Consider the following 27,464-nt stretch of genomic DNA (forward strand, 5'->3'; position numbering starts at 1 on the left):
AGAAAAATATATATATTCCAGATTACAAAGCTTTTCAATAAATCTGATTTTTTTATGCATATGCTAGAGTTAAAAAAAAGTAGAGTTAAAAGCCTGCTTGGATGTTTGCATTGTCTAAATAAATTGATCCATGTGAAAACGATGAATAAGTAGTAAACTAATAGAGATTTGCAGATGAAACAAATGATATTGAAGTTAGTGTGATGAAAACAGAAGGTGTACAGTTTTTTTTTAGTGTTTATAAAGAACATAGATAATTTAAAAGAGATAATGAGTAATCTATACTATTTAACTCACTAGCATCATTGTTATGCGAATCTCACAGTCGCATTTTGTGAATTACTAAAGTAACCAGTTGCAATTGCAATAATAGTCTAAATTAAACATTCAATCAATAAACAATGATAGATGCTAGATTATTAAGTTATTTGAGTTGAAGGTGGTAGAAAAATTATTGGGGAAGGGGAAAAGTTAGAGGGGAAGGGAGGAGGAGCATTAAAAGTCGTGTATTTTAATGTCAACTTAAATCGAGAAGTTGGCATTAAAGAAGAAAAGTAATTGAAGAAAATTGAGACAAAGTATCAAGAACGGCAAAAGTGGCAGTTTTGAATAAGTTTCTTAAAACCTGAATAAAGTTCTTATGAAAAATTTATTCATGTAGGTAAATTAAAGCAAACAGTTAAATGAAAATATATAAATATTTGCTAAACTCTTCAAAGTAAATTGCATTTAAATGTATTGCATAAATTACATTCTTAAAATTTTGCTAGATTATTGGTATTACGAATAGATCTTGTTAAACTGACGAAAAAATTAATATGTGGAAGTTCTATAATTTGACAGGTTTTAAATATTTACAACTAGTGGACTTACAACTTTTGAAAAACCTCATTAAAATTTCAGACGACTTCATAATATTTAATATTTTTAGTGAATGAAATTCTTATTAAACTGATCGAAAATTTACTATTAAACGATGCTCATAATCGAAGAGTTATGTTTGAAATTCTTATGAATTAATCGGTCTGTGATCATTTTTTTCAACTTATTGTTTTGTACTCTTTGATTTGTTAAAGTGAAAAGAAAGAAATTTTTTTTTATACGACAAGTTATATGCGAAAATCGCAATTTGAAATTCCCGAATAATTTAATTTATTAAAACAAACAATACATCACGCGTGTACACGTTTAATAATATCACAACGAGTTTGCATGCCTTCCAAATATTTTGTTGCAGTAAGTAAACAAATAAATACTTCGAAGACAGCTTATTTGAAAAGTTTTTTTACTTTGCTTTTTCAGAGAATGATTTTACCTAGAATATTGATTGATCATGAAGGCTGGCTTCGACTATCTGCTCTTTTTCACCTCCACAATGAACGTCTTTACAGATACATTTTACATAGCTGTTGTAAGCTTCCTTCAGGTCCTCAAGAACTCTATAAGTTGTTAGCCAAGAAAAAAAACACCTTTAAATATTTAGTAAAGATCGGCAAATTATCTTATGAGCAATACAACACAATATTTCCTGGAAACGAAATGACAGATATTAACAAATTTGACGTGACAACGTTTGTAGCAGTTGTGCGTTATTGTACAAAAATGAAGCCCCGCGGGGGTTGGGTTTTAGTGAGACAACTAAAATCGTATGACAAAAGTAAAGGGGCTCTTCTCTTAGATTTGGAACAATACTACATTGAAAATCTGGAAGAAGTTGAACCGATACATAACAATCGTTTTGAAGATGATTGGGACGAACTGGTTTATATATTTAGTCGGCTAAAATTTAACACGAAGGAAGTTCTCGATTTAAAAACATGCGAAATAAGTATTGGCAAGGTACCTGATAAATATACAGAAGCAATTCTTAAAGCACAGGTAGAGTTTCTTAGAAGCACCCAACGCTCAAATGCAAACAAACTAAGAACCTTGAAAACGTATGAAGCAAGTGATGAAGTAGAAGCTGATGTACTAGAGCTCTTGGATAGAAATAACGCAACCCAAAAAAGTATCGATAAGCTTTATGAAGTGACTCTGAGACAAGAAAACTGGCAAGAACTTTATCTTGAGCTTGCCGATATTGATAATTTGTTAATGGAAATAAAATCGAAAATTGATTTTCTTCAACAACTCTTAAAACTAGAACATTTTATGTTTCCAAAAATCGAAAACAAAAAAGGGGGTGGTGAGGACAAACGTAAGTTTATAATTCTTGTATAGTTTACAACCTACAAATGTCTTTTTGATCAGTTAGTTGCATTAAAATGGCTGCTCTTTGGTCTTGGTAAAAGATTATACAAAAAATCTAATTACATGGGGATCTTTTTTTAAACTGCTTAAACTTTAAATTTTTTTTCAGAAAAAATTTCTATGAGCTTATCGTCAAATATTTTCACTGTGAAATCATCCACGGAAATAAAGAAAACTTCGGACAAAATAAAAAACACGGAAAATGAAAAAACTTCTGAAAAAGAAAAAGTCTTAGAAATGGAAACCATCAGTTCTTCTTTCGGAAATTCACCAGAAAATAAAATTGAAACGCGCAAAAAGTTGGCAACCAAATATCTGAAGTCCTTTTACGCGTATGCTTTTAACAAAAATGAATTTTTGAAAGACCACGGTTGCTGCCGGCAGTCCTATACAAATCTGGATCTTCTACGAAGGCGAGATAGCAAATGGATAAAATACGATCGTAGCATGAGAGACAGTCTATCATTATGTTTAGAAGTTGAAGAGAGCATTGATGATTTAGAAGATATATTTAAATATAACAATCACGTATTACTAAAAGGAATTGCCGGAGTTGGAAAAACATATTTGATAAGAGAAATTGTTTCTAAATGGGTTCACGGCTGTTTGTACACAGACATAGAGTTCCTTTTCGTTCTAAACTGCAATGATGCCAAAAAACTGCCCGAATGTAAACAGCTAAAAGATTTAATGGAATGTATTTTTCAGAATGTATTTGAATTGTTAACATGGCGAGAAATCTTTTCCGATGAAGCGAAAGTCTTAGTGATCTTTGATGGGTGGGGTAAGCTTGAAAGATTAGATTATGTTCAAATAGAAAAAGTAAATAATGAGTTCCTATACCAGCCGAACTTGTTTGGAAAGTTTTTATTTGACGCCATCAATTCTCACCATGGGCTTTTTAGAAATAGTTTTACACTCACAACTTCTCGACCTGGTTTTTATCAAGTTTTGAGAGAGGGTTTAGGTAATTTAAAAATTTCTGATGTCGATGTTTTAGGATTCAGTGAAGAGAACTGCAACAATTTTATCTTCGACGTTTGCCGAGGGAATGACGAAATTTTTACTAAAATAAAAAGCAAAGTCGAGCAGTGTAAAGGATTTGAAAATCTCATGCGAATTCCTCGTTATGTCTCTATATTTTGTGGAACCCAACATAACAGTGAAAATTTTGAATCGCCAAGAACTAAAACAGAAATTTATTTATGGAAATTAGTTTTAATTTTGCAAGAAAAGAAATATATGTTGGATCTTAATCGACAAAACGCAGATATGGAAATATTCAATAGCAGCATTATGATTACGTCTGTATTTGAAGCAGCGCAAATTTCGTACACTGCTCAAAATAACGGGACCGACACCTCTGATTCTTTTTTTGCTGATCACGATATGCAAGAATTTTTGACAAGTATTTATTTGTATGTTTTAAACATAAGTTCTATTGAGATTAAAAACGATCATAGATTAAATAATTGTTTAGCATTTGTGTCTGGCCTGCACGGTTTTTCCTCAAGACCTTACTCTAAATACCCTTCTCTCATGCAAAACTTTATTGTGAACTTAACCATTCTGCGTCACGAGTTTTTCATGAACGAATTGTTTGCTTCATACTTGCCCCGTAGCAAAGAAACTAAAGAGCATATGTTTGATAACGATTTCTTAATCTTTTTAGAATCTTACTACGAATATCAAAAGCCTCTAAATTTAAACAAGAGTTTCAGGGAGTTTGTTCTTCAAATTAAACTCCATGATATGCTGCCACGAGATGTTAACAATCTAGCACATTTTCTAAGTTACGAGTCCTACCAGCTTAACATTCTGTCGATTGAAATGCACACACATCAACCGATAAAATCGGAAGAAATGTTATTACTCTGTCCTCTACTTTTGACAATCCCGGTCGTTAAGTTTGATCTTAAATCTATTAGTCTATGCTCACAAGCGTTTGTGGATATTTTAATAAAAACAAAAAATGTAGATATAATTTTAAAAGAACTGCATATCCTACAAAAGTACGACTACAACATTGAAATGGAGATGTCTTTAAATTTGGTTTGTTATTTTAAAAAACTTCATGTATTTTTATTCACAAACAAAAATTATAACCTCATACAAAATCTAAAAAACGTGATTCCCATCGTTCCAAAAGAAACAAAAGACATCCGATTAGAGATTTTAAAACTTACAATTGCTACGTCTGATCATAATATTTTGCAAATAGTTCTCGATTTACTTCCGAGTCTCTTGTTCTTGAAAGAGCTTCATATTTATTTTACAGAATGCCAATTGCAAGGAGCATCTAAACCTTACGAAAACCATCGAGCAGTAAAGTCTGTTGATGTTATTGAAATTTCGTCGATAAAGCAAGCATTGTACAAAGGACTTAATTCAAAAACTTTGCCTGCCAATTTAAGAAAATTTTGTGTGAAGAACTCGTTTGCTGAGTATCAATTTATTGTGAACAAGTTCAGTAAGCAAATAGTTTTTTCTTGTGATAAATTTCATAAAAAATATGTTGAAATTGATGTATTGTAATATTTTAAAAAATGAGAAATATAAAGCTAACACAACACAAACTAACTTTATCTTACACCCGTCCAATTGAAATGCTTATAAATTGTAGCTGGATCTCAACCAATCACAGTTAAAAGTACAGCTTTAAAAGCTTAACAAAGATCAACCAAGGAAAAAGAAATTTACTGCTTGACATCGAAGTAGCCGACCATTAGAAATGGACAACCACAAATTAAGCGCCCTATCAAATCAAATATGGCACATCCACAAAGTAGTTCAGAAATTTAAAAAACTCTGACGGCACCATTAAAATTACCTCCTCCCCCCTTGAACAAAAGCCCTAACAACCTGATTTTAATAATTGGATTTTCCAAATAAGCAAGGTTCCTAGTTTTATACGCCTAGAGATTAATTTGTAAAAAGTTTGTTTGCATTATTTATGAATTTACATATTCAGTTTTCTATTTGGTAGATGATTTTCGTGTGATTAAATAGTTTCTGAAGTAAAAGAATTAAGATATATTCATCAGATTTAAAAAACGCATTTGCTGATGAGTTTTTTTTGTTTTCCAGAATGCTCGAATAAATGAAATAATGAAGACGTAAATAGAGGATAAGTTGGTTAAAAATTTTCCAAATGTAAATAAGGCATTTCGAATTTATCATTCAATTTTAGGAACAAGTTATGATTGTAAACGATTGTTTTCGAAATTGAAACTTATCAAAAACCTTGTGCGGTTAACGAGGTGAGAGGAACAATTGTCTTTTTTTGCACATTTTTCAATTTAAACAATTTAATGCGAAAAACAATTTAATGCGAAAAATGTCATTAGAAGATGTCATTTGGTATTTTACTAACGCAAATAGCCGCAAACTGTATAAAATTTAGTCTACTATTTATAACTGAACTAAAACAGCTTCTAATTATAAAATGTTTTTGATTTTGAATTTCTATTTTTTGTTTTTGTCTTTACTCCTTTATTTTCAAACACTTGATAAAAAATGAGAACAAATATTTAATTTTTTTGTACGCCCCTTTTTGTTTGTAGGCCCTGGACACAGTGCCTACCGTGGCAATTGGATAATTTAATCTTTTCACTTAAAACTTAATTCTTTATTTTTAAAAACTCGATGACAATTTCTCAGTACTCCAAATATTTAACTTGTAGACCTGACTTTTTTTAAAAAATTACACCATTTTTTTTAGGAGTTTATTCTTTAAATACTCTTTCATACAAATAATATGCCATAAAAAAGCACGTGTAACGGGATAAAATATTTAGAAGTTGAGTATTTACTTAAAAATTAAATTTTTGAAGTAAATATTCAACTTCTAAACATTAGTAAACAAAATTAGATAAAAAAGCTTTTTTTGAATGATTAGCTTAAATATGCATAGTGGGACAAATTATTTATGTTGGTGATAAGTAAGAAAAAATAATTTTTTGATTTTAGCATCGAATAAAATATCAAAAAACTAATTCAAACTTAAAGTTTTAAAACAAAAACAAATACCGACCGGATCCAAAAAATTGCACATGCTTCTCTGTGAGACCTGATTTTTTTGTAAAATCTAAAAATTATCTCAGATTCACAGTTCGAATTCACAGTCATTTTTAAACAACTGGAGAGAAAGGAACAGTTTAAAACAAATACAAAGATTTGAATATTTTCCAAAATAAGTCTCTAAATAAAAGTTCACACCAAAAGGATACGGTGTTAACATGGCCGCCGAGAAGGGGGGGTGGGGGTGGGGGATGGTGGATTTCTCTCGGCGGCCATGGGTGTTAAAGCCTACTTTTAAAAGAACTTTTTAACTGCAAAAAAAAACAGTTAAAGAAACTCTTTCATTCTGTGTCTGTCTTTTGGCAGCCAAAGAAGCTCAGAATAGAGGTCTGTTGTTCTTTAAAAAGATCTTGATGAGTTTGTTGGAGTTTATATCCACCATCAATGCAAATATTGACAAGAAACTCTTATCAAATTTAGCATCGATGGCGGAGTTAGTTGTTTCAAAATCGGCTAGGGATTAGTTAAAAATTTCTGATGTCGATGTTTTAGGATTCAGTGAAGAGAACTGCAACAATTTTATCTTCGACGTTTGCCGAGGGAATGATGAAATTTTTACTAAAATAAAAAGCAAAGTCGAGCAGTGTAAAGGACCATTTTCGAAAGTCGGGAAATGGCCCATGGAGGATGCTTAATCAATAGCTATAATTTCTAGATAGTTGTCTATTATAGAAGAGTTAGTTTCAATAGTACAGCATACCACAAATTTCTTAAAAACATAGCGAAGTTTGAATTTCTTCTTAGTTTATACAACTGGTTTGAAGTGCAAACCAGGGCTGAAGCATTTTGCAACTTCAAAAAAGTTGTTTATGCTTGTTTTGAAGCTCGTCCTGTGTTGAATCCATTGCACAGATGCTAATCTAGATCACATTCCATCGAAGAGTTTATTTAGTCTGAGGAAAAATCATCGGGTTTGCACAGTTAACAAGCCTCAGATTAAATACATGGTGACGTAGGTATGAATTTGAATAACAGATTCTAACGACAGATGTGTGACCCTGACTACAAACAACAACTTTTTAACTTAGTTGTTGAATTCAACAGCAAATATCTCTAAAAGAAAAGCAAAATATTTTCGTGCATTATTATTATTCATTGTCTTTTTTTTTGAAAACATAAGATTTTATTTTAATCTGTGATTATTTTACTTTTAGAAAAAAGCCCCAACAATTTTAATTTTTGAACTTTCTATAATGTTTTTTGTTTTGCACCCCAAAAGATGCATTACTGATGAGCATTTCAAAGTTAGTTGTGTAACCTTCTCGCCGTTTCTCTATCTTAACCATTTATCTTTCTTTGATTAGAAAGACTGGATACGAAAATTCACACTAGCATTCGAATTTTTATCAATATTATCGCCATCTATTATTTCGTCATAAAATCATTTTTGCATATGTTTGCGCTGTGTGGATCTTTTATAATTTTTTTTTGTAAAACCTTTCGCTTACTTTCAAAACAATTTTGTAAGATTTTTCATGAAAGTGTTTTTTAGATTGGCATACAGTTTAGTAATAATGCATAGCTCTGTCAGGCTGTTGCAAAGTTTTCATTGGATCCATTTGTGGAAGTTGAATTTTCACACATCTTAGCCAAGTCTGTTTATGGTCTAAACGCTTTTTAAAATGCCTAATTTAAATAGTCAGTAACACTAAGTAATCATACAAGTTTAATAGGGGCTGCAAAATATAGTCCTTAGAGTCTAGAATCAGGCCTTAAGAATAATTATATTTTCTCATCCGATAAGTTATACATGATGTCAGGAGATGTATTTACAAATTTTATGCAATAAATATGAAAGTTCTCGTTCGGTTTAATTTGGATACGTAAGTAATTAAAAGCAGTCTTTAATAAAAATTTGATTAAAATCGGAAATAATTTTGTTTTGATCTTTCAAAATTATTTCCTTGAATTTTAGTCTAAAACCATAATTTAAAAAATTAACTTCTTGGTAAGATCAATAACATTAATAATTCAAAATTGTGATGCCGCTTTTCCCCTTTAAGATCTTCTAATATCACCTTCTAACATCACTTTCTTAGCGAGAGCATGAACAATCAAGATTAGACTTGTTTACCTCAGTTTGTGTAATAAAAGTGAGCGGGAAATTTAGTAAACATCTTCTTTTTGTTTACTAATATCGTTCCTCAGTGACCTTGAAGAATTTTATCAAGGTCTTTTTTAGCTTTATTAAACTTTTATACTTAATTTAATATTAAAAGACAGTATATAAAGAAACTTGTAGTTAAGTATTCCTTGGTTTTTTCAAATCTCATTTGAAAGTTAAAGTAATTAGATTAACTTAATTTGGTTGCCAGCTGTTTATGTTTAGTATAAATAATGAGTGGTAACTGGTTTATAGATTTGGTAGTAGCTATCAATTTTTATTCAGTTTATACTGTTTAGCGTTAAGAAACACACGCTTTGTTAATGATTTTTTTTTTAATTTCCCATCAAATTCTTTAAAGTAATTATTGCAGGTATTTGTTTTGTGTATATTAGACAGTTTAATATAAACATATTACAGGCTTTCTAAATTGAAATTTTAAAAAATGTAAAATGTAAACAAAGTAAACTAATTTTTTGAACAAATATTTTAAGTACTGTTATTTCCATAAAATTATCAACAAGTTAATATAAGATAGATATGTCTATTTTATTCACATGTTTTGAAACAGTGATAAGACTTAATATGAAATATTAACTGTCAATAAAATGATTTGTAACAGTCAAATCATTTTTTTGAAATATAATAATTCAACTTTGTTTAAAATTGATAAATAGAACCATGTATGTATATTTTAGATTTTTTTCATTTACTAATTTATTAAAAATATACAAATAAATGAAAATTAATAAAAAATAGTCATATAACAATGGAAAGTGAATTTCGTATTCCGCTGACAAGAGAAGATCTTCTTTCTACTTCAACTGATTGTTTTTCTATCAAAAAGATTTTAGAACCATCATGTCTTGATGAAAAACTAGATGGTAAAATATTTTTGTTATTAGCATGAATAAATTTTATTTTTTTTTTTTTTTGGGAAAGGAACTTTTGAAAAACATATTTCAAATTAATTAGCCATAATGTAATGTAACTTTAACATTTATTCTGCTTCGTTTCTAATTATTATTAATTACTCATTAAATAACCACAAGATTCTTACATCTCTAATTTCCTTTTTTTTCTTTTCAATTTTTCAATTTTTGCTGTTTATTCACACTGTTATATAATGTAAGAGTTAAATGTTTTGTTTTTAATTTAAAGAAGCCAATTCAGATTTTAAATCAGAAGGAGTTGTTGCAATTATTTCACATTTTGATGTATTTTACAGTGTTTTAAGGTATGAAATAGTTTGTCTTTAATCTCTTGTTTTTTCCCCCAATTGCTTTTCATAGTAGAAAATCTAAATGTTCAAATTGTTAATGAATGTTTCAATTTTAAACTGCAATGAAATATTATGTGTGTAATTTGTAAAATTTAAATATTTAATTATTCTAATTTGTAAAATCAGTAATTACATAAAAAGTCATGTTTTCAAACCTATTTAAGTAATATATTTCCAAAGTGTTTTGAATATGGCTAAACCTCTAATAATTGGTGCTCTGCATTAAACTAAATTTGTTAGCAATCACCTTTCCTCTGTATTCTCTTCTTAAAATATTTGTGTTTACATTTGTTTTTTACATACAACATTTCATTTTTAAATAAAACAGCTAATGGTTTAGTTTTTTTTTAGTTACAAATTTTAAATGGTAAAAAATATTACATTTAGAGATTTTACTGTAATATTCTGAGGATAATGTTAGGATAATAACTGAATACAACATAAAATTTGAGATGTGTTGACTGCCATATTTATTTCAAGTAATCTTGTTTATAAAATAAGGCATGTGTGTATTATGCCGAACACGGATATTACATCTTCCTTCTATAATTTTTTTTTTTTTAAAGATCTGTGTATATACCTATAGTTAATAAATTCTTTATAATATACACAGTTAAATGAAGTCCTTCAAGTAGGCAGGTCTGTTTTTAGTCCTTGACGATCTTCACACGTCAGGCTGCGGTTCAGTCGATAGAGTTTCAGGAATACTTGTAGCTTCTTCTATTTCGTTATTTGCTGTTTCCTCATTTGATGTAGGAGGTGTGATAACTGCTGGTAAATGGTATGGTAAATCAAGTTGCTCATGCTGATATGCTAGTGGTTGCTCATTGGTTTTAATCAGATGTTTACGATTGCGTTGATATACTCTTCCATACTTATCTACCACGTTGTATGATCTGGGTAGTGTTAGTTTTTCTTTAACTGTCACTTTCTTCCATGTTCCATCTTTTCTTATCCAGGCGGTGTTGTTTGCTACGAGATTTGGGAGTTCAGATGCATTCCGATCATAGTATTGTTTTTGATGATTTCTGGACTTGATGATCTGGCTATAAGCATTTAATGGAACTGCTGGTATAAGTAAGTCCTGGTGGACAGGTAGGGTTGTTCGCGTTCTTCTGTTCATGAGAAGTTGGGATGGAGAGTATTCCATACCTGTAAGAGGCGTGTTGAGGTATTCTAGAAGACCAAGTTCAGGGTTTTTTTAGTATTTTCTTCATAATTTTCACGCCCATTTCACTGAGACCAATTGATTGGAAGTAGTTAAGACTTGATGGAGTGAAGTTGAACCCATATTCTTTTGAGAAATTAAGGAACTCTGCACTGTTGTAGGGGTTGTTGTCGGCAATGAAATTTGAGGGTATTCCGTGACGAGTAAAAATGGTTTTCATGAACTTGATAACAGAGAATGCCGTTTTGTCTGGAATGATACTGTTTTCTATAAATTTAGAAAAATAGTCTATAACAATCACATAGATTTTTCCATGCAGCTCATATATATCTGATCCTACTTTACTCCACGGTGATTTGATTTTTTCCTTTTTGTTGTTATTATGGTACTTAAGGCATTTTTGGCAGTTGAGTATTAGTTTGTCAATGTCGCTTGTAAGTCCTGGCCAGTAAACAACATTTCGAGCTCTAGCTTTCGTCTTCTCGGTGCCAAGGTGTGATAAGTGAAGCTGTCTTAATATGAGGGATCTCATAGCAGTTGGTATGACTATTTTCTTTTCTTTTAGAATTATTCCCTCTGCTAGGTGTAGGTTATTTCTAATGGTCCAATATTTCTTTTCTTCACCGCAAAGCAATTGTCAGTGTAGGGGCCAACCATGAGTTATATAGTTTGTTATTTGAGAGAGCGCAGGGTCAAGTTTAGTGTCGTGTTGCAATTGCTTTAGTCTATCTGTTGATATTGGCAAATTTTGAACTAAAGTGTGGATCATAATGTTGCAGTCCTCGTTTAGGCTATCATCCTCATCAAAAATGTTGAGGTGGGCATGTGATAGAAAGTCAGCAATGTGTAGATCTTTTCCTGGAACTTATTTTACTGCAACTTGATGTTTTTGAATTTTTATCAGAAGTCTTTGTATGCGAGGTGGTGCTTCTGACAGAGGCTTGTGCAAGATATATTCAAGAGGTTTGTGATCACTTTCTATGGAGACCTGTCGCCCATAGGTATATTGGTTGAAACGTTCACAAGGAAAAACTATTGCTAAAAGTTCTTTCTCTATCTGGGCATATCTCTGTTCTGCTATGGTTAAAATACGTGAAGTATAGCTTATCGGGTGACCTTCTTGCATAATACAGGCTCCTAATCCATGTGAAGATGCGTCTACCTGAATCTGGACATCTTTTGAAGTGTCGAAGAATGAGAGTACAGGAGAAGGTGAAAGAACTTGTTTAATTTTTTCCATAGCACTGGTATGTTCATGGTTCCATGACCAGAGTATGTCTTTTTTAAGCAGATGGCAGAGGGGAGCTGTTATCTCTGACATATTTGGGATGAATTGTTGCAGATAGTTGACCATTCCTAAAAGCCATTGCAAATCTGCTTGACATGTAGACAATGGGTATGCAGATATGGCTTTAGTTTTTTCAGGACCAATTCTTATGCCTTCATGGCTAATTATGTTGCCGAGATACTTGACCTCAGATACTCAAAATTGTATTTTTTTAGGTTGAATCTGATGTTTCTCTCACGAGCTTGTTGTAGGATTTGTTGAAAAATTATATCATGCTCGCCATTTGTTTTAGCTGCAATAATCAAGTCATCATGGATAGCCAAAACATTGGGGATATCACCAAAATTAAGTTCAATTATCTCCTGTGCAGCATCCGATGCACATGATATGCCGAATGGCATGCGGTTGAATTTGTATTGGCCATATGCAGTGTTAAATGTACATAGCTCTGAAGAAGGTTCATCTAGTTTTATATGCCAATAGCAATCAGCCATGTCTATAATAGTGAAAACTTTGTTGCCGCAAAGTTTGTTAGAGATTTCTTCTGTAGATGGAGTGGATTTGTATTGTCTTAAAACAGACTTGTTTAGTTCTTTCGGATCAATCATAATCTTAAGGACCCATCTTTTTTTCTATGATGACCAATGAGTGTAACCAAAGGTGTTGGTTTAGAAATTTTTGAGATAACAGTGGCTTTTACTAAACGGTCAAGTGTGCTTATAAGTTTAGGTAGGATAGTCATTGGTACTTTCCTTGGTGAATGAATGACTGGGATTGCATTTTTAGCAACTACAATATGATAGTTTCCTTTAACTAAACCAAGGCCAGTAAAAGCGTCACCATAATGTTTTAAAATGTTAGCTTGATCAATTTCAACATCGTTAATGTTTAGTATTTCAAGAGATTTGCAGGAACTTAGACCAAGAAGTGGTTTTGCATCAGACAGAGATACAACAAAAAACTTACACACTTGTAAAATGTTATTACTTTTAACAGTTAGATTGCAAGTTCCTAATACAGGAATATTGTTTCCTCCATATGATTCTAGTCTAGTTATTGTTTTTTTGAGATGAGGTCTTCCAGGTATAGAGTTGTAGACATTGTATGGAATGACATTAAATTGGGCTCCAGTGTCTAATTTAAATGTTATATTTTTGTTGTTGACTGTAATATTTGCTGTTAAATTGTCAATATATATATATATATATATATATATATATATATATATATATATATATATATATATATATATATATATATATATATATATATATATATATATATATATTAGACTTGGGGAAAATACTTTGAAATGTATTTCAAAATAATTGTCTATCAATAAATGTACATACCCTGATATGAAAAAAATTATAATCTACTAAGTCAGGTTATATATATATATATATATATATATATATATATATATATATATATATATATATATATATATATATATATATAACCTGACTTAATAGATTATACTTATTTTAAGCTTTTAAAAAAATCTATTAGAATCTTGGATGGAAGAATAACCATATTTATACTTAATTTTTCATTTTTACATATTTTCATATTTTTGAGTTATTGGTAATATTTTCAAGTTTTACTTCAATGTTTTAGTCATATTAAACGGCTTCAAGAAAGTATTAAACACACTGCATGGCAAATAATTGCATCAAGTAATTTTTTTTGTGATTACATTTATTTTTTCAGTATCATTTATGCTTTTAATTGTTAAATGAAATTCATCAAATATAACTTGATATTTGCCATCATGTTTCAAAATTCAAAGTCTTAATGTTTAATGGGAGTCTTTTTTATTTTATTTTTTCCATTGCAGATTTAGAACTTTTTACAAACTTTTTGCCAATGTATCTTGATCCAGATGGTATAGAGCCTCAGCTGCGCTGCAATTTTTTGTGTGCTTTAAAGGTAATCCAATATGCCAGTCTTATTTTTTTTTATTTTTAAATGTTATTTATCAATTAAAATTGGACAAAAAAACTTTTAAAAATTGCTGCTAATAAAAATTATTACTTTAAAATTGGTGATAATGAAAGGTTATAAATGCCACATATTTAGGCATCTTTTTTTAATAACTTTTTTTTGAGGTATTAATTTAAGAACAACAATGTATAAATAGAGTTGGAATGGACATGCAGTTCTTAAATTTCTTTAATAATTCCCTCATTTTCCCATCACCTATTGCACTTTTTCAATCAATGAGGCATGTGACATTATGTCAAGTATGTAGGCTGGAGTTTTAATAAAAACTTTTTTTGTCACTCCTAAGTGAATATGTTTTTAACAAAATTTTAGATGGAGTCATATATTGTATGTCAGTTCATAGAAGAATTTGAAGTTGATGCTACTAAGCCAGATATTAATGCTGGTGCTAAGGTATATTTGCCATCGAAGCAATCTGTATTTTTGCACTTTAGAATCTGCAGAGTTTTATCTTAAACATGAATATATTTATCTTATTTACTTAAATTTAGTATAATTTATAAGCTTAAATTTTTAAACAGTAAAATCTGTGTTATGATTAGAATATGAAATTTGTAAAATCAATCATTTTAAATAGATTTAACTTTTTAGTATTTTTTAAACTTGAATAGAAAGGAGCCAAAAAAAAGAAAAACGCTGAAAATTGGAATTGGGAGTTAGAAAGGCATAATACTTTAGTTGCATTAAATAAACTTGTTCAGCTGGATTTGTTTCGTTTATGGGATCCACCAATAGTTGAAGAGGATTTTACAAAGTAAACGCAAAACCAATTTTTTTTTCTTTTTATCTTAACTTTACTGTTATTATCTTTAATTTATATTTCATTATTTATTTTAACTAATTTTACATTTCCTTTTATAGTCTTTTAAGTGGCATCTGCTATAAGTTATTTGAGAATGCAAATTTTGTTCGTCAAAAAGAAGATAGAGATCTTGTCTTGCATCTTCTTGGCCATCTGATTAAACGTTATAACCATCAACAAAGTATTTATTTTATTTACCAGTAATAGTTTGCTAGTAATATTCATGAAAAACTCTTTTTTTAGATTTTTTTTATATACATAAATTCTTAAAACTTTTTTTAAAAAGATTTTTCTATTTGAAGGAAATTTTAATTTTCAAAAAAATTAAAATTCAGCGCTTGAGTTAGAAATCAACTTTATATATTTCTCTTTACTAATCATGTTAATATGAAATAAAAACCAAATACGCATTTTCAAACTATTTTTTTTTTTGAAAAATTAAGACAATTAAGTTCATTTCTATTAAGATATTTTGAAGTGTGATTGTGTTGAGTATTTGAGAATTAAATGAAAGATAAATTATTTTCAAATTGCTGCTTAAGATTAAAAAGTACAGAATAAAATCTTGAGCTAAGTTAAATACTATGTAGCATTTAGCATAGCTTTAGATTTAAAACTGAAAAATTAGAAACAACATTTTAATAGTACTATTTCAGGTGTCAGGGCAATATCAACTAAGGTTAGTGTGACAAATAGGAAGCTACCTTATTATGTCATATTCAATCCATCTTTAACAGTGAAAAAGTAAGTGATATTTCTTACTAATCACTGATCTAATATCAGCAGATTTACAATAAAAACAGGATGATAAATAAAATCAATAAATACAAAACTACTTTAAATCTACAAACTTATTCCTAATATGTCCATATGCATAAAGATTGCATCAAAATGTCTATATTAAGATTGCATCAAAATGTCTACATTAGGAAAAGTATGCTACTACACAATTATCAAGAATACCAAGTTATAAATTTATAACTAAATATCACCCACCAAATTAAATTTTAAAAATTAAATTAATTAATTAAAACCAAATTAAAAAAATCAATTTATGTCTTTAGCAATCAATAAGATTCATTTATAGATGAATATTAACATAATATTCATGGAGTTCACATAAAGAAAAGTTTCACATTACAGTAGATTTACCCCTGTGTTGAAATCTGAAAATAAATAACAAAGTAGATAAATAAATATTAATAGTAATAAAAAAATGGTTATTAAAAAAAAATCATTAAATTACAACTTTCAACTAAAGTGATAAGATAGATAAATAAAATGATGTTAAATAACCATTGAAGAAATAATCACTGTTCTTTTCAAAATATGAAGAACAGAACTCTGAAAAAACAATTAGCATGACTAATGTTTTGATTTTTAACTTGTGGCTGCTGTGAAATGGGCTTGATTGTTGGATAACAGATTTTGTCAATTGAAATGATCAGTGACCAATTAAAAGTTATGTTTAGCTGTTGAAATGAATGATAATCTAATTTGCCAAATATTTCATTTTAAAAAAATTTTAATTAGTAAATTTTAGTACCTAGAGAGTTTTTCTAATTGATTCTTAAAATTCCTTTTATTAACACCTGGAATGAGAAGTTTTCTGTATAATTTTTGTAATTATCATTATTTCTTTGATTTACATAGGTGCAAGTGTAAAGATTGTACAACTTCTACAACATTTTGAATACCTTGTTTCACCACTTGCTCATGCATTAGAAATTTTTGTAAATGAATATGGTGCAAAGGTTCTTGTATGTGATGTCATACGGTTAGTTTTGGTGCATTTAAAATACTTTTTTAAAGCATTATTTTTTTAAATTTTACTATATAATAAAAATATTTTTTTTCTTTTTAATTTTGCATAAAGGGAGATAGGTAGAATTGATGTGTCTGATTTGACTCGAGATGCCAGTGGTACTCGTTCTTTCTCCCAATTTCTTGTTGAGATTGCTGAGAAAATCCCTGGTTCAGTTTTGCCTAATATAAGTTTGCTGATGGCCCATCTTGATGGTGAGGTAACTTTAAAAAAAAAATTTTTTTTAGCTATTATTCACTAAGTAGAATATAAAGCTTTAAAAAACTCTATAACTTATACAAAATATATAAAAACTATATAAACAAATTATGTAAAAAAAAAAATTAATTAGAGTATTAAAAACTTTTTAAGACAAAATTCATAAGATATGTTAAAGTTTTAACAGCTAAGTTAAATAAAGTATAAACTATATAGTATAGAAGATAATATTTAAACTTTACAAAAGTTTCAAAACTAAAGAAGCTTTATAGATTTTAAACAAAAAGGTTTTTTTAATATCATTCAAAGTGATTAAAATTTTATTTCTTTAATATAAAATGTTTTTGTGGCTTTCTTTAAGTCTTATTCAATGCGAAATGGCGTGCTTGGGGTTTTTGGAGAGATAGTTGCTAAAGTATTAAATAAAGATAACTTAGATATTGGAATGAAAAAGTCACGAGAAGGTTTTCTTGACAGGCTGGAAGTAAATCAATCTTAATTTTTCTTTTTTGTTTGAAATAGTGTTTAATTAGATATATATATGCCATTTTATTTTTTATTTTAATAGGATCATATCCATGATGTAAATGCATTTGTGAGAAGTAGAGTCCTTCAAATATGGTTGTATCTTTGTCAGGAAAAGGTAACCTTTCATTAAAAAAAAAAGTTATAAATGCTGTATTAACACCATATTGACAGTTTATTAATCCTAACTACATATGGCACTTAGTGGAGCGTTTACTGAATTCTGCTGATGTTCAAGTGATGTATATATAGTTGAGAGCCAGCATATTTTATGTTAGACAAAAATAAAACTGATTTTAAAGCTTCCTTTTTCTTAATTTTTGTTTTTTTTTTATGTAACACATACTGCTAGGTCTACAGTGCCTGGATTTCAAATAAATAATGACAGACTGCTATGTCTACAGCTCTCCAATTTTAAACAAGAAAAATATATTATTATGTCATTGGACACTAATGTGTTAAGAGCTAAGTGGTTATGGGTTTTTGTTATGAGTACATGAAATTACAGCCTACTGTTTAGGCAATTCCAATTGCTCGTCAAGGTCGTCTTTTGGATCTTATTATTGGAAGACTCCAAGACAAGTCAAGTCAAGTTCGAAAGTATGCCATACAATTTCTAAAAGCTTCTCTAATTGGAAATCCATTTGCTGCAAAGGTATTTAGCTATTTGATTTTTTTAAGTTTTAATTTAAAATGTAAAAAAATTTGATACTGAAGAGTGCGATTCCAATGTTTATACTTAACATGATGCTTTTACACTTGAAATTTTAAATATATTTGACTATATTTTTAATATAATATTTGTACCTTATGTAAGTAACTTAGACCTTTATCATGACTTTAGAAGTCATGTTGTAGCATAGTTTGATGGTTCAATTTTACATATTTTTGATTTCTGTAGCTTCCAATTGATCAACTTACTCAAAGTTTGGAAAAGGAATTAGCAAAGTTAAAAGAAATGGATCAATCTGATCAAAATAATGTTCCGAGTATGTCTTTTTTGACTAAAATATCTGGGAAGATATGCTCTCTAAAGATTAATAAGCCGAAAGTTATACTTTAAGAAAAAAGTGGTTAAAAAAGTCTTTTTAGAAAGAATGTATAATAAAAACCATAAAAATTTAAAAATAGTAAGTAACAATAACAGTTCAAAACCTAATTTTTATAGCTGCTATGCAAGACTCTAAAGAATGGTTATACATCAAGGATTCAGTCAAACAGGCTATAAATCAGTTTTTATCTAGTGAATTTATGGAAGAAGATGACAAAGAAGATGAGGAGATATATGAAGATGATGAAGAAGGTTTTGAAAAGTAAGTAAATTCCCAAGTTGATTAACTTTTAAAAATTACTTTGCTCAACAAAATTCTTAACTAGTCATTATATCCAAATATAATAAAAAATCATATTAACAAGAAATTTGACAAAAAAAGCTCAAATTAAATAAAGTATTAAACCTACCAAAATAAAATTACCCTACATACTATACGTAAGAATAACATCTGACCAAATTCATAAGAAAAATAGCTTGTTATTTAAACATACTACAAGACCTTAAATATTAAAAAAAGTTGAAAAATGAAAAGTTATTAATCTTCCAAACAAAAGCCTTATGAATTCAAATATCATTTGTAAAATGGTTACAAGATTAGTAAAACCACAAATCACAAACAGAAGACATCTTCTATTGCGAAAGACTTCGCATATCTACCAACGTATTTATGAAAAAGTTAAGTGTTTTAATTCTGTTACCAAGGATTCTTTTGCTGTTATAGATTCAGCAAAATCATATGTAATCAAGATAAAAGGTCTTCATATTGATGAAGAAAACCCTAATTTAGTAAACATGTCTTAATTATTCCATGTCTCTTACTTTTTTAACTTTTGTCTCATACCTACATCTGCTACACAATGTGATGTTATCATCATCATCATCATCATCATCATCATCATCATCATCATCATCATCATCATCATCATGACTTATTTAATCTTGTTTACCTTTATTTACTGTTATTTTTTATGTTAAGCAATAAATTTACCTTAAGAATGGTAAGTGAATAATCAAATTAAAAAAAACTTATCAGTCTGTTATGTAATAATTAAAATTAGTTTTTTTCAAATATTTTATTAGCAAAGACTTAAATACCATTATTCTGTGCATTAACTTAGTTATAAATTTTTATATGCAAGATGAATTGCAGATGTTTTTCAACTTTTCAATTTTTTACCATTTTACATGCAAAATGTTTTTCATAAAACATTGTTGTGTCTGTTTTTGATGTTGTTTGAAGTAATTTTTAATTTTTTTTTACATTAATCTTACAAATTTATTTGTCAACTGACTGATTTTATATTTTAGGGCATTAGTTCATATTCAATCTCTTATTAAGCACTCAGAGTTTGACAAATCTGTCATTGCACTTTCAAAGGTCTTGAGGGTTTGGAATGAAATTGAAGATTTACAGTTAAATGATGCTGAAATTGAGAAATTCAAAGAATCAGATTTAAAAAATCAAGAAAAAAGAGATGAAGAAGAGCATACTCCAACTGAGTAAAATTTGATTAATGATTTGAATAATTTTGTAAACCTTTTATTTTTATATGTATATATAACAATTATAAATCTTTGTTAATACAGAAATCTCTAAAAAATCTGTATAATGACCTGATTAAAATTTTTATTTCATGAACTTAGGGATGACTCTGAAAATGAAAAAAACAAAATGCTTCAAATAAAGTATTACATTTTATTGAGGAAGATATTTCACAGTATGTGCTTCTGGATTTTTTTATTAATTATAATAGTTGTTATAATTTAGTAAGTTGGTGCAAAATTTTTTTATTTTATTTGCACCAACATATCAGAGATGTGTGATTTAAAATTGCACATGAACAAACATCAATGCACAAAAATTAATGTTTAGCTATGTTATTTATGCTAATAGTTGCTGAAAACAACGATGATGCAATTGAAATTGATTTAGAAGCTGTCAATCTAGAACAAAATGATAAAGGACAAAATATAAATCTTGAGAAACAAAAAGTTTTGGTGACATATTTATCTGTATGTTTATTATTAAATTTCATTGTTGTTATTTTTGGTACTTTTATTTTATTTTTTAGTTAAAGTTTTAATAAGGTTCTTATAAAGTGATGCCATTATGATTGACCAATGTTTATTAGGTGCTTTTGTAGTGAGCAGTGCCTAACATCTTGCAATTTGACGAGTTACTGCAAGCTCTAAATTCTTATTTTTTTAAATCTTTTTTTTTTTTATATTTACAATATGATGCATTTTTAAATGATGTCCGTTTCAGAAATCTATAATTTACTAGGATTGTGTGAGGTATGCCCAGCAAATGAAGAAGGTTGTCCCTATACTTTGCCAACTTCTTGGATCAAAGATAAACTGTGATGTTTTGGAAACAATTGATTTTTTCATTGCTGCTTATGAATTTGGTTTAAGTCAGTCAGAGGAAGGTATACGTAGAATGGCTGCACTAATCTGGTCTAGTGATTCAGCAATTAAAAAATGTGTAATTGCTGCATTTGAAAGACTGTACATAGAAGTACCAAGTGATAATGCTCGGTGAGAAAAGTAATTTTAACACTCTAATTGTAAGACCAGTTGACATAACTACAAGTTTTTTTAACAATTTTTCTTGTCCCATTTTTTTCAGAAACAAGCCTGTCTTAATTGTGAAGAGTTTAATCTCCTTGATCACAAAAGCGAACCTTGGTGAGTTAACATCATTGGAAAAGCTTGTAAGTGCATCTTGTGGGCTGTCATCACTTCATTATAATTACATGATATGTTTTGAGTTGTTTTTTTTTTTTATAATAGTTTAACAAAAATGCATCAAAAATAGTTCTTTAATATGCACTTGAATCTATAAAAGGTTGTATTGTGTTTTCATATCTAACATGTTTTATTATTTTAATGTAATTTTTTTTATCAAATGATTTTTGCAGTTATGTGAACTTATGAAATTGGAATTGATCCCGCAGTCTGTTGTTAACTTGCTCTGGCAAATATTCTCACTAAAAATTCCACAAACTTCCAAAGAAGAGCAACGTGCAGCACTTAATATACTCTCCATGCTAGGAGGAGCTGAAAAAGAAATCATACAATCTAACATTGACATACTTATTGAGTATGGTTTATTAGATTGTGATTCTTTCATACTAGCACGTGATACCTGCATTGCACTTTTAAAACTTACCAAAAGCAGTTCTACTGAACTAAAGGAAAGCACTCGTCTCCATGCAGATCATAGTTTGTTTACAACTCTTGAAAAGTTGCTTGTTGATGGATTAAAGAAATTGGAAACAAAAACATGGATACCATTTAGTGAACAAGCTCTTTCTGTAATTTACTATCTTGCTGAAAATCCAGATGTAATTTGCGGAAGAATACTTAAATGTCTAGTTAAAATCTTAATCTCTGGAGATATATCAAGCAAGGATGAAGGTATCTAGAGTATTTTGCAAACTTTTTTTTTTTTTACATTCTTTTATGCATAAGTGGTTAGATCAATAAAATTGATCATGCATTTTACTTTAAACCAATTCTTTTTAAAATCATAGCTATATGTTAGCATTTCACTGTTTATAAACATTCTTCCTCTTCAATTTTAAGTTAATCTTGCATATTTTTTCATGTTGATTTCAAAAATAGCTCTAACACTTTTGTAGCATATATAGTTTTAAAGAAACTCAGATATTTAATTCTCTTCAAGTTTTGATCTTACATCACAAACAGTAGAACTTGAAAATCAGGATTTGTATCCAAGTATTCATATACAAAATGTAATCTATATATTTGATTAAATATTTGAATAAATTTACCACATTCTATATATGGTAAAAGCAACTCTAAAAGCAGGGATATGAAATTTAAAAAGTTGATCCAATCTAATGATGGTCATAAACACCATCAGAACAAATGCCTTTTTTTAATAAAGATTTTGTCGAAACTAAGTCTTAAAGCTGATCTCCTCCTCAATAGAAGTATCTAACCATCAATTATGATTAGACACTTATATATAGTAAAGAAATGTTTATTTTTGGAAAAAATTATATGTATCAAACTTAAGTGGCACATTAATGGGGAATTTAAAATGGTTGCGCTATTAATTGGTATGCAGCTTGGGTATATAAAATACTTCTGCTTCTTCTGCGCCTGTTGTGCAAGAGCTTCCTGTTATCTAGTTAAAAGTTAGTTAACTCGTTGTGCTTATGATTATTGGTTGATCCAATCAGGAAAGACATTGTAACAGTTGTGAATTAAAATGGAGCAGAATTATAATATCTTAATCAGAAGTTTCCACATATTAACAAAGCAAAAATAAATGAAGGAATTTCTGTTTGCTTTCAAATTAAAGAAGTTGAGAGACCAACATTTCTGCTACTAAATCAAGAAGAGGAAAGAGCTTGGAATGGATTGATAGAAAGCATTAGATAATTTTTAGGAAAACATAAAAATACTAATTGCCCAAAGATTGTAGAAGAAATGTTATCTGCACAAAATTTTCTCAGCTGCAATTTTTCTTAAAATGCATTTCTTGCATTCATTTTGACTTTTCCAAAAGAAAATCTCGGAAACATAAGTGATATAGGCGGAAAACAGTTTCATCAGGAGACATTTATAATGGAAATATTGTAGGTATATCCATAATTAAATTAGAGCAACCAATATATTTAGAAGAGTAAATATTTTTTATGAAACCCAACAGCCTTAATTTTTATTAGTTTATTAAACTTGTTTACAAGGTCCATGTATGTGAAGAAATTGCTGTAGTTGCTAGTATTGATCTACTTACTGCATCACAAGTTGATTTTACATGACTTGTTTTAAAAAATTCTTATATTGCTGAAGTAGAAACTCCACAATAAAGTTACATCATACTGAACAATATGTGAAATAAAAGTACAGCATACTGTTCAGATAAGCAATTAATTGATGCCTGCCTCCATTACCACTTTACTTAAAGTAAGTTACAACAAAATGCAACCTACATTATCCTTTATGCTTATTGAGATTTTTTTATTTTTGTGTGCAATTTGAAAATTACCCAATACCAAAAATTCTGATTTGATCTTTTTTTTTTCTTTACAATTTCAAATAAAAGGATAGAGTTTCATAAAATTAATTACAAAAAATTTTTAAACAATTTTGCTTGAATGTTAAGGTTTGATTGTCCAAAAATAGTTATAAGAATGTAGTATCACCTACCATTTTTTCACCTTTGAATATAAAAAATGTGAGAGATTACCTTTGCATTTTAATAAAATAATATATCTAGTAAATCTAAATAAAATAACCTTGATGGTGGTTGTAAATAGCATTTTTAGTATTGGTCTTTGCTTTTCCACCTTGTTCTTATTTTTTGCTTACAGCTATTTGCTTTCTTTAAGTGTAATTAGTTTTGAATTTTCTGTGATAAATGGTTTGCTAAACTTGGCTGATAGAAATGTCAAAATACCACCATTAACATTTAAAAATATGCTAAACCAAAATATTTTTGATGAATGCTACAAACAATATCATGTTCTTCTAAATAAATCATCATAAATTATTTCTTTCCTTCTTCCTGAAAGTAGTACATTTGAATGAACTGTTGCTGACTAACATTTAGTGTTATTTAAAAGTACATAAAATGAGCATAAAATCTTAGACTGGATAATATGGCGTTGCTCTTAAGCAATTTTATTGGTAAAACTAATTGAGAAACTCATTGCTATTTATGTCATGATAAAATGATTTATTTTTATTTTTAGTTCCTAATGAAATATATTCTTCGACCTCCGAAGATGGTATCTTTCTTCCAGCTGCGAAGAATAATTTTCAAAACGTTCACCAACGTGTGGTTGCGCGCGTTTTAACAGCTGCTGGTCATATTTCTTTGTTGCAGTTGTTTCATCTTGACGTCAGTGTGTTTGCAGAAATGAAACGAAGAAACCGTATTGAACAAGAAGAAAAGGAAAAAGCTGGTCAGAAGACCAAGAAGGCATCGAGACAAAGTATTAGAGAAAGCACTGCAAGCTCTATAGTTTCTAAAGCGGTATAAAATCTTTCATTTTTATCTAGTAGAGTGATGTTATTGCAGAATTTCGATAATTAAATGTAAAAAGCTACTAGTGGTTTTATTAATTATTTTTAACTCATTTTAATATTCCTATTTATTCTAACAATAATGAGGAATCATGATTCAGAATTAAATTTAGGACCAATTGAAATCTTTGCAAGCGATCCACACTTAACTAATATTTATTTTTTTGAGATTGGCCATAGTAATACGATAATATTTTATCGTAAACTTTTTAGGAGACAGGTTTAGACGATGAACTCGGGGTTGGAGGGGCAGTTGCTGAAGATGCTGAAGCTGAATTTATTAGAAAAATATGCGAGCGTGAAATTGTAACAGGTATACCACTTATTAATGTATGTCTCTAAAAAATTCAATGCTACCTTGTTTGGGTTTTATTTCTCCTTTTCGTATCAATTAACATGTTCTGAATGTTTCAGGGTCAAATCTTCTAAGTATTTTTTGCCCTGTTGCCGCTTTGATTTGCAGTAACCCTTCAAAATATAAGCATGTTGAACTACAATCAGCTGCCGCACTTGCGTTGGGAAAGTTTATGTTAGTAAGGTAAATTTAGCACTATTTCGATTAACTGCATTAAAGAATATTAACCAACTCAATTCCAGTGACTTATAGATGTAATTTTTTTATTTCGCAGCAAAAGCTGTTTAAACTTTTTTAATTAATTTTATATAGTTCTGAGTGCTGCGATACACATTTGCAGTTGATGTTTACTATTTTGGGAAAGTCAGACACTCCATCTATAAGAACAAATGCGATGATAGCATGTGGTGATCTAACGTTTCGCTTTCCGAACATGATTGAACCTTGGACTCCTCATTTATATGCTCGGTATTGAACAGTTTTTTTAGTTAGTTGATGTCTTTAAGCGTGATTGCTTTTACGAACCCTAATATTTTTAAACCATTCAAAGTTTTAACATTTAGTTTCTAAAAAGTTGACTTTGTTAGTAATATTAAAGTACCCAAGATATATTGGCTGATCAAAAGAGTAGAAGGAAATCATCAAAAAATGCATTAAACCTTACAACAGGTTTACAAAACCTTACAACAGGTTTACAAAACCTTTACATTTACTAACAAATCAGTTTTTGCTTTAGATTACGGGACGACTCTCTTGAGGTCCGCAGTACAGCTGTCACAATATTAACCCACCTCATACTTAACGATATGGTTAAAGTGAAAGGGCAAATTAGTGAAATGGCCGTCTGTCTCGAAGACAAGGAGGAAAAAATATCAACAGCAGCTAAACTATTCTTTTTCGAGTTGTCTCAAAAAGTAGGGTTACATAAAATTGTCTCCTCATTTAACAGACAGCTATATAACATTTATACACACGTTTTATTACCTTTTTATTTTTTATAACTAATGGATTTCAACCAAATTTCTTTATCCTGAACTGGTTTTTATTATAAAAACTTGTAAATTCCGTTTACTTTTATAACGTGAACTTTCAATCTAGTAAACATTCTCAGTCGATTAGGTAAGTATGCTAGTAAAGAAACAACTAATCTCTAGGGAAACGCGTTATACAATATTGTACCAGACATAATCAGCCGTCTTTCGGATCCAGATCATGGCGTCGAAGAAAAGTTGTTCAGGAGTATAATGAAGTGAGTTTAAATGTTCGTGTCCATCATGTGAAACCGTAAATACATCTGATATGAGTATACACATTTTTAGCATGTTTTATGTTCCTTCATTACAATGATAAACTTTTCACTATCATTTTTTTTCACCCTAAGGTATCTTCTGCAATTTATCCAAAAGGATAAACATTCAGAATCTCTGATCGAAAAGCTATGTCATCGGTACAGGGCGACCAGGTAAAAATTCTAATCGAGATGTAGGGCTACCATTACTTCATCGATATTTTTTCTTGTCCAATTAACTTAAATAAGTTTCTTGCAACTTTTTTTATAGAACCGATCGTCAATGGAGGGATTTATCATACTGTTTATCTCTTCTTCCATATAATGAGAAATCGTTCAAAAAATTGATAGAGAACATGGCATGCTTCCAAAGTCAACTCTCAGATGATGAAGTATACAGCTGCTTTTCCGCAATAGTGGCAAAATCGAAGAAATTCGCCAAAGTCGAGATGAAGGTTTGAATAATATATACTCTATAAACTCTGATTATGATCAAAATTGTTCGAAATAAAATAAGAAGACCTGAGGTTTTCAAAGCGCTTACTTTTTTTAGGCTCTTGTCGAAGAGTTTGAAGCAACTTTGGAAGGTCTTCATAAAAGAGGAGTAGCAGAGGACAACACTGACATTAACAAAGCAGCGAAAGCATTAAGTCTTGCTGCATCCCAAATAAATAAAAAGACAGGTTAGTTTCAATCAATTTGTATACCGTTTGATTTCTTTTACGAGGTGATGTTATTTTTAATAAAATCAATTTTTTAGTCGATGTGAAAGGAAGGCCAAAGAAAAAGAAAGGCGAAAGGAGCAAACCCAAAGACGATGACAGTGAACGGGAAGATTTCGAAAAAGAAAATGAACCACCTTCTAGTGTGAAGCGAAAAGTATCGGAAAGAAATAAAAAAACAGTCAGACTTAATCCGATTTTTTCAAGTGACGACGAAGATTTTTCGTAAATTTTCTGACTCGGTTCTCATCGAACCTAAATATTTTTTGAACAAGCGCAAAAGAAAATAAAGCTAAATTAAATTTATAAAATCACATTTAACCTGTTTTACTTCTCGTACCCCTATTTACAAAAATTGTGGCAACAGAAAACGCTCTTTTTCGGACATTAATAGTAAAATCAAAATTTCAAGAAAAACAATAAAGAATTAATGCAGCATACTGAAAACCCAAA

General features: G+C 29.3%; 3 protein-coding genes across 3 annotated transcripts; 2 read left to right on the forward strand and 1 right to left on the reverse strand.

Moving 5' to 3' along the window:
- Positions 1–1,303: 1,303 nt before the first annotated feature.
- LOC145190033 (uncharacterized) lies at positions 1,304–4,826 on the forward strand. Its single transcript, XM_080066778.2, has 2 exons — positions 1,304–2,197; positions 2,360–4,826. The coding sequence occupies exons 1-2, from the start codon at positions 1,306–1,308 to the stop codon at positions 4,783–4,785; spliced, it is 3,318 nt and encodes a 1,105-aa protein (XP_079922904.2). The 5' UTR covers positions 1,304–1,305; the 3' UTR covers positions 4,786–4,826.
- Positions 4,827–9,108: 4,282 nt separating this feature from the next.
- On the forward strand, positions 9,109–27,327 carry LOC145190705 (condensin complex subunit 1-like). Its single transcript, XM_090089941.1, has 30 exons — positions 9,109–9,318; positions 9,596–9,671; positions 13,793–13,851; positions 14,013–14,104; positions 14,492–14,572; positions 14,791–14,933; positions 15,041–15,162; positions 16,635–16,758; positions 16,858–17,005; positions 17,366–17,488; positions 17,573–17,647; positions 18,050–18,184; positions 18,431–18,518; positions 18,698–18,842; positions 19,892–20,083; positions 20,228–20,301; positions 20,478–20,596; positions 20,868–21,121; positions 21,213–21,297; positions 21,505–22,003; positions 24,313–24,596; positions 24,860–24,959; positions 25,061–25,184; positions 25,314–25,469; positions 25,738–25,915; positions 26,156–26,250; positions 26,383–26,463; positions 26,561–26,744; positions 26,843–26,972; positions 27,050–27,327. Exons 1-30 carry the CDS (start codon positions 9,204–9,206, stop codon positions 27,238–27,240), a joined length of 4,272 nt encoding a protein of 1,423 aa, XP_089946067.1. The 5' UTR covers positions 9,109–9,203; the 3' UTR covers positions 27,241–27,327.
- On the reverse strand, positions 10,276–10,874 carry LOC149886748 (uncharacterized). The gene has a single exon (XM_090089950.1). It carries the CDS (start codon positions 10,864–10,866, stop codon positions 10,381–10,383), a length of 486 nt encoding a protein of 161 aa, XP_089946076.1. The 5' UTR covers positions 10,867–10,874; the 3' UTR covers positions 10,276–10,380.
- Positions 27,328–27,464: the final 137 nt, after the last annotated feature.

The sequence above is a fragment of the Hydra viridissima genome, unplaced genomic scaffold, assembly GCF_058129835.1.
Source record: "Hydra viridissima isolate aposymbiotic clone 2 unplaced genomic scaffold, HvirCarnegie_v1 scaffold_6, whole genome shotgun sequence".
NCBI lineage: Eukaryota > Metazoa > Cnidaria > Hydrozoa > Anthoathecata > Hydridae > Hydra > Hydra viridissima.